The sequence below is a fragment of the Tachysurus fulvidraco genome, chromosome 3, assembly GCF_022655615.1.
Source record: "Tachysurus fulvidraco isolate hzauxx_2018 chromosome 3, HZAU_PFXX_2.0, whole genome shotgun sequence".
Classification (NCBI taxonomy): Eukaryota; Metazoa; Chordata; class Actinopteri; order Siluriformes; family Bagridae; genus Tachysurus; species Tachysurus fulvidraco.
The window spans coordinates 25,704,340-25,712,918 of record NC_062520.1 but is presented as its reverse complement, the minus strand read 5'-3'; the positions used below and the strand labels follow the sequence as shown (position 1 = coordinate 25,712,918).

Sequence of the window (8,579 nt, the reverse complement as noted above, 5' to 3'; positions counted from 1 at the left end):
ATAAAGTAAGTAAGCAAGTTTTACATAACACCACACTAATTTATTAAGAAAGAAATATGACATTTTCACAAATTCTGTCTCCTTATGAATGCAGCAAACATTTGAATGTACTGTAGAATTAGACTAGACAAAGGCTAATACTTGCTGTATAAATTTTTAATGATTGCAGTAAGACACAACACACTATATCATTGCTGTTATAATGAACAGGACTGTAAAAAAAATGAAATATAATTAAATCTAATGAATGGATCAATGAAATATAATGAAATAAAATGAAAGAGATATATTGTTAGCTGAAACATTTTTAGTAAAAGTACATTACTTCTGGCAAATAAAAAATGTTTTATGCAGAATTCAAGCAGACAAATCATTGGTCAAGGCAGAATTGTAAAGCAAAATAAACAAGGCTAAACTATAGGCAAAGTCTATAAACTACAGTATAGGCAAAAACCAGTAAACATGATAAAAACCAAAAACAAAGTTGCATACACTCCAATAACCCAAGCTAATTATGTGCATCTTATCTGTATAAATCCACAGATAAGATTGAAAACCTTTATATTTTAATGAATCAATTTTACTTGGGTCCAGTGAAGGACAGTGATCACCCAATGTAGTACTAATGCACTCTTATACATGGTCATTCCTGAAATGGCCAACAGAAAACCCTTTCCTGCAAGATTTTGTAAAATGCCAAACTACTACTATTTAACCACAATACAGAAGACCATATGGATATACCATGTAATTACTTCAAAATAGGCAACATTCCAGAAAATATAGTTAACATTCATTATATACAACTAAGTATATACAATAAAGAAGAAATTTATTAAATAAAATCAAAACAGCATTCACAATTATAATATATTTATAGTTTAGAATGTGGATAGATAGATAGATAGATAGATAGATAGATAGATAGATAGATAGATAGATAGATAGATAGATAGATAGATAGATAGATAGATAAGGCAAATAAATGCACCCCTGACAGACAGGTTGCAATACAATTTACAGTACAGATGCTGTTGAAAAACCTTTTAAAGGTTCACTAACTATCATTAATTATATCATTTAATTAAAGTTATGACAATTATAAGATTAAATAATCTGCCTTGGTTGTTTATTGATTTGTTTTAATCCTACCAGATTAAGTCTACAAATGTAATTTTTTCACACACATCTGTGCGCTTTAATCATCTTAATCCCTTGTGTGATTTTTTCTCAGAAATATAATTCCTGAATCTTCCTGGAATTTCTCGACTTCCATAACAACTTTCTCCTGTTCGCTCTGGTGTGCGTGTATCAGCAGAGCCTGTCTCTGAAAACAAACACTGCTCCTGCAGTCCGTCTCCTCATTGAGAATGTAATTTAGTTTATTCAGAGCCAAATTAAGGATAGGGTTGGTAAGCCGACAGTCAGGCAGCAAAAGTCTGAGTTCCCCAGAAGAGCCTTGGTCTTCTGGAAGGAGGTGCTCCAGAATACGGAACTTTGCTGGGGGTTCAAAAGGCCACAGTTTCTTTTTCCATTCACTTTCTAGTTTGAGGCTTTTATCAAGGAAAGACGACTTGATTTTCTGTACGCCTCTGTCACATGTCACGGTGAGAAATGTAGCAAGATTTGTTTCTTGCTTCTCCTTGGTATAGGGGGAAAAGTAGGCACTAAGTCTTTTGGCTAAAATTTGAGAGAGTATCAAATATTCTACATTGAAGATATGTATGTCTTGTGAAAGATGATATTCTTTAAAAGCTTCAGAGACTAAATTTCTCTTTAACATGTTGTTGTACTTTATCTTTAGGATTTCTGTAACTGGACACTGATGACTTTTGTAGTGCTCTACTTGCTTTTGATCAGGCCTTTGTTCTTCTGAGTCAGACAAAGTCTTGATGGCACTCAGTATTTCTGCCCCACTAATCTTCCCCAATATCCTGTTGGGTTTTCTGATGCATGTTACGTTTTCAATGAGTGAGGCCACTTTTGGAAAGTTGTTTCCTGTCTGTCGCTGCACTTCAAGTTCCAGGACAACAGGATTATGATCAGAAATTTTACTTTCCTCTACTTTGATATTACACACTCTTCTCATTGTGTCACTGTGCATGAAAAACATGTCTAGCCTAGAATGACTTTCATTTTGATGGCGTGTAAATCCCTCATCAGCAAAGTGTAAGTATGACCAGGTGTCTCTGAGATGCAGAGAAACAGTAAAGTTTTCCAAAATAGACCTAAATGGTGAATTCTTTGAATCTGAAGGACTCCGATCAAAGCGGGGATGTAAAACTGTGTTGAAATCACCTCCAACCACTAGCACACCCTCAGCTGTTTCCATCAAGTACTCTTTCAGTCTACCCAAGACATTTCTGTCTGCTTTATGATTGTACACATTAACCAGTGTGTATAGTTCGCCATACAGATGACAGAACAATACAATGTAACCTCCACTACAATCTTCATCATGGCATATGTACTTAAAAGGTACATTGTTTTTTATCAGTATTGCGACTCCTTTGCTGGAAGAGCTGTGTACAGTGAAGTAGATTTTCCAATCTTTAATGCCTGTCAAAATTTGGTAATGATTCGGCCCAAGACGTGTCTCTTGAATAAAGACAATATCAGCCTGAAGATTACTGAGACATTGCAACACATTTGATAACTTTTCGGGTGGGTGTCTTATACCATGAGTGTTCCAGGTGACAAAACGAAGGCTTGTTTTTCCTTGTGACATCATGATTAATGGTTGAATTTCTATAAATAAAATACAAAATTATATTCACAGTTATTTTATAACATTTCTCTCTGTAGTATATTTTTGTTTATATTTAGGACCGACAAGCACCTATTTTAAATAGTTTTTAGTTTTGTGAATGTCATTATGAAGTTCTCTATTTTTTATGTTCTCAATACAGTATATTCAAACATATAGATACATATGTTTGTTAGCATGATATATTTTAGTAACATATATGTAAATCTGAATAAAAAATATTTTGTTTAATAAATACAATCCCAAAATAACTATACTATACTATACTATACTATACTATACTATACTATACTATACTATACTATACTGAAGAAATACATATGTAAGAATTGAAGATATTTTCCACAAGTTAATTACATCTGTGTTGGCTGACAGGTAAATATTCTCTTATTGAAAACTGTATGAAAATTATTACCAGGAAAAATTAAGAAGAATGATTTAATTGTTTTCACTGTAAAGAATTCCATAAAGGAAAATGAGATCGTGAAAATAGAAAACACAAATTTCTTGAATTTCTTTAAATGTGCATAGATTTATGGTTTTGCATTTTGTAAAGGAAGAAAGAATACTTCCTAATACATTTACCACAGTACACAATGTCTTATGTCATGTCAATCTTACCTTAAAGAAAAGTCAGGCAGCTTGAGAGGTCACAATCAATCACTTGATCTCAGTTCCTTTGTCAGAACTGTTAGGGAAAAGTTTTTTTAACAGTTGTATTATTCTCATTAATGCTGTTATTTTAATTCTTAACTCATTCATATATTATATTAAAAAAGATTAAATAAACTGATCTACTGCAACCAACTAGAACAATGACACTGCATTGGTTGTACTTACAAATTTAATAAAATAAAACTAAAAATATTTTTTTTACATTAAAACTTAAACAAAGCAATTTTTGAGAAAAAGGTGTCAAAGTAACATACACATCTATGCACAGATTTTAAGACATTGCTTAAACAATTTAGTTAAACATTGTGATGTGTTATTCTGCTGTTTTCATAATATGACCATTTCATTATTGTATATAGAATGATAAAATATTATTTAGTAAATGTTATACATTTTTACTATAAAAATATTAAATTCAATTAATGTGTTTATTTGTTTTAAAAATAAATAAATATAATAATTTTTATTATATAGAGTCCATTACTGGGAACTTACTTTGCACATCGAACTGGTGGCAGAATCAGATGAATCCAGTTAGTAAGATGATTTATCTGGAATATTTTATATAAGAAAAACACAACAGATGTGGTAACTACTGGATAAATATCTGATCCAGAAGATGTACTTCAAAAGCTGCTACATACAAAGCAAGAGAAATGAAAGTGAACAACAGAAGAAAGCAGCCTAATGTATACATGAACATTTGTACACCATTTGCATGAGCATACCTCTATTTCCGCACTGTATTGTTGAACCTTTTAAGAACCTTTGTTGGTGCTCTACAAGGTGCTATTTTAGGCCCACTGCTTTACTCCATTATATATGCTACCTCTTGGTACAATTATTTGTAAACATGAAATTAAGCTTATGTATTTTTCTTATCTTGTTAGCCTCTGCTTGAATCTCCAATACAGAGACTCAGTACAGATGGTCAAAGTTCCTTAGCTAAGCCTAACTTACATTTGTAAAGCCAAGAATCAGAAATGGCACTAGCTGGATTTTGCATACTCAAATCTGACCTATATGAAAGTCAAACACTGCATTTACGGTAAAATAAGGCATAAAACGAAACTAGACTACTTCTTGTATTTTAATATTGTAAGAGACAATGTAGATTTTACAGCCATTAATATGCTAGAATAGTAGACATATAAATAATATGGATGTTGTTTAGCACTTCATATTTACCTATTTGGGAGATTCTATTTTAAAAAATTTACAAATTATTACTTAATTCACTTACTATATAGTCAGTTCAGTCTTTTGGTCACTCTCACTTCTATTGTACACACAGATATCAAATTCTGTCTAGTTTTCACCCTTTTAAAATCTGATCTAAAAATCATCCATGGGTGTAAATGGAAAGCAGATCATGGAATAAAAATCAGAGTCATAAACCAATATTTACTCATTTAAATCTTATTAATAATTTAAGATTTAGGACTGTTGACAAAGAAAACATTATTTATTATGGTGAACTGTACACACTTATTAATAAAGCACTCACACTCAAACAAATCTCCATGTTTATTATACCACTGCTTAAATGTTGGCATAAAGTCCAGTGACAGAGAAAATGATGAAATATATTTGTTAGTTCTGCCAAAAAAAAAAAAAAAAAGTATTTCATAAACATGATTTGAAGTATGCAGACATAAACATCATCCAAATATGTAGCTATTTATCTTTCATATAAAGATAAATGTACACAATTTTATTTATTTAATATTGTATTAACAAGCACAGGAATTTGAGATGCATTTACTGATAGATTACAAATCTTAATCTTAAGCGTAAATGCTGCTTGTAGTTTAATCTAAAATGATTAAGTTTTTACCAGTTCACAATCTGCATGTACCTAAAGATTACTTATCTAGTATTTAATGTCTTGAATTTAAATATATTGTCTCAAAATATACAAATATTTAAACATATTTCAAACTTTAAGAACTTCATGTATTATTAGTGTCAACTTAATCTAGTCTAGAAGATGATAGTACTTATCATTCATACTGGAAATATGCACAAGGTAATCATCTGTTCATAAATATTTTACATAAGAAAAACACAACAGTTTTGGTAACTATTGGATAAATATCTGATCCAGAAGACGCACCTCAAAAGATGCTACATACAAAGCAAGAGAAATGAAAGTGACCAACAGAAGAAAGCAGCCTAATGTATACATGAACATTATACATGAAACAGCCACAACTCAACAAATCTAGTCTACTGTATAGTCAAACATCCTTAGCCAAGCCTACATACATTTGCAAAGACATGAATAAGAAATGTCGTCAGCTTATGCATAGTCAAATCTAACCTATGTGAAATAGAAACTCTGGATTCACTGGAAATAGAAAATGGTGTTTAACACCCTTCTGGGCCACAGAGTACCTGAAGTTACAACAAATGTGTATTAAGTTTAAACAGTTACATTTATGTACATTTATTGTGCCCTTGTCATTTTTTAATGAATCATTTAAACAAATTTAATCAAACAGCATTTTTTAAAAATGTAATTATTTTTTAAAATGCAATTTAAAGGCATACAGCCATATCTATTTACACTTTAACCCCCCCCCCCAGTGTGCAAACCAAAGCTACACCTATGCCTATTTTCAAACTTTGCATGCGCAAAGCCTGCGTTCATTTGCAATGATATGAATAAGAAATGACCATCTTTTTTGCCTAGTAAAATCTAACCTAGGTGAAAATGCATTTCTAAATGTCTTTTCTTGGTAATAATGAAATGTGTCGTGGAAATAGTAATGCTGATATATTTATCTGTATTTATTTATTTTTATTTTTTATTACTATTTATGATTTCTCCTGTTGATGAATTACTATAGATCTAAGAATCAGTACTACATTTCTATGGACAAAAAGAAAAACTGTATTAGATTTATAAATTGTGTCAGTAATTTATTTAAAGTAAGCTTAAAGTGAACTAAACCTGCTCACCTAACCTTAACTAAAATGTTTCTCAGAGCATGTTTGGTTTCATTCTAATCCCTATTTCATGGTAAACATCATAATATCATAAATATCATAACGATTTATGAAATTGACAGTATATAGTTTTATATTGTACAATGCTTACACTTTAACATACTGAGACTACTTGTTGTGTTTTGGTGTTTGTTCCCACCAACTCCATCTCAAGTACCAAACGAACATACAGTATCTTTGGGGGAGGGGGGTTTCAGTAGATCGTTATCTAGATTGTGTCACTTCTATTCAGTATTACACTTCACATGTTGAGGCAGGCGGGGGATCAAGGCACACAGCGAGAGGCCTGAGAGGGCCGAGTGATGTCCACAGCCGAGCTGAAGGGCCGAGCGACGTCCACAGCTGAGCTGAAGGGCTGAGTGACGTCGACAGCCCCTGATGCACGACGCACGGTGCCCGACGCCCCATGGCCAGACCCATGTCCAGAAACCCAGAAAGTGGGGGAGGGCGGGAAAAAAAATCATCCGCCACATAGCAAAAAATCACAAAAATATCCATGGGGGAAAACACAGGCATGCAACACCCCCCGCGGACAGGAAGTGGGGCGATGTCCTCCACGGAAAACCAGGAAGTAAACAGGTGCGGGGCAATGTCACAGGACACTGAAAAACAAAACAAAACTGGTGACATCGACCACAAGCAGGAAGTGAGGCAGCATCCCCCGCTAAGAAACTATTTTCTTAGTTTAGACACATTTGACAGTAACCAGGAGAAGATTTTTTGTTTTGAGGTAGAGTCATATTTTCAATATCATTTAGGAGACTAAATATAGATTCTCACATGGTTTGCACATCAGTTTTAGGCATCAAGTTTCTCCTAAAATTCATTAGGAGAAATTAATTGAGATAAAAAGGAGACATAAAGTCTGAAAACAGAGGAAAACCTTTGCCATCAGCAGGATTGGAACCTAAATCCCCTAAACACAACACAACCAATGTACACTTTGTATACAGCATACAATTACAGTATTGTCTACATGAGAGAAAAGACTGAGATTTGTAATGAATTTGAGTAAATACTGTAAATACTCCACGGAAAACCAGGAGGTAAACAGGTGCGGGGCAATGTCGCAGGACACTGAAAAACAAAACAAAACTGGTGACATCGACTGCAAGCAGGAAGTGAGGCGGCATCCCCCGTGAGAAATTGGAAGCGGAGCGGTGTCCCTCACCGAAACAAATGCAGACCAATGTCACACACACACACACAAAAAACAACAGTCCAGGAAAAAAAATACTCCCACAATAAGCCGGTCCAGGCTGATGCTATCCTGCTGGGTCTTAAAGTGGGGGAATCCTTCTGTCAGGGATGCGGGGTAAAAACAGACGCAAATGCAGGATAGGATAAAATAAACTGAATTTATTAACTACAAAACACGAAACGGGGACAAAGACACAACACCCAAAGACACGACCAGACATGACACGAGACGACAGACGACAACAGAAGACAAGGATTTCGCGCTGCCATAGGCAACGCCTCATGGATAAATACTACAAACAATTAACACATGAGGAACAGGTGTGCTGAGATGGGGAGGAGTAAACAAGGTCGGGGCAGACACGTGACAAAGAACAAAAACATAAGTTTTTGTTCTTTGTCCAAAGTCCGGGCTTCATCATGACATTGAAGGTTTATCATCATGTATTCCAAGGCCCATACCATTTGAGACACTTTAGATCATGTATCTTAGGGCCTTTACCATCAGGTGCTTTTAAATCCTTTTACCATCTATGCATCTTATGTCTGTGATGTAGTACTCTAAGGTTGTGTAAGTTATCTTCACTTTTAATTTACTGTATACATTGTATTTATATTTGTATTAAATAAAGCAGGTAATTGATTCATTTTATTTGTTACTTAATTGTTAAATAAATACCTATCACAAGTATAATGTAAAAGCCAAGTCTCGCATGACATTAGACTCCTCCGAGTGAATCATATACATTTCTTAATTAGGATAAAAAAAATCTGTTGACCTAGTTAACATAAGTCTCATTGTAACACTGCTATTATTATATTTCTAGTATTGACTAGAAGAGTTAAAAAATATCTTATAGAATCAGATCATTATTTACAAATACATAATCATTCAGCTGCCTCCATTTCCATCTTTGGTCATATA

At 33.5% G+C, this 8,579-nt stretch overlaps 1 protein-coding gene across 1 annotated transcript; it reads right to left on the bottom strand.

Moving 5' to 3' along the window:
- Positions 1-1,207: 1,207 nt before the first annotated feature.
- LOC125140844 lies at positions 1,208-3,457 on the bottom strand. The gene is made up of 2 exons (XM_047811028.1): positions 3,389-3,457; positions 1,208-2,748 (listed from the first exon to the last, which is right to left on the bottom strand). The coding sequence occupies exon 2, from the start codon at positions 2,729-2,731 to the stop codon at positions 1,208-1,210; it is 1,524 nt and encodes a 507-aa protein (XP_047666984.1). The 5' UTR covers positions 2,732-2,748; positions 3,389-3,457.
- Between the last annotated feature and the right edge of the window lie 5,122 nt (positions 3,458-8,579).

Coding starts and splice junctions, on each gene's coding strand:
- LOC125140844 (XM_047811028.1), bottom strand. CDS start 2,731: ATGATGTCACAAGGAAAAACAAGCCTTCGTTTTGTCACCTGGAACACT.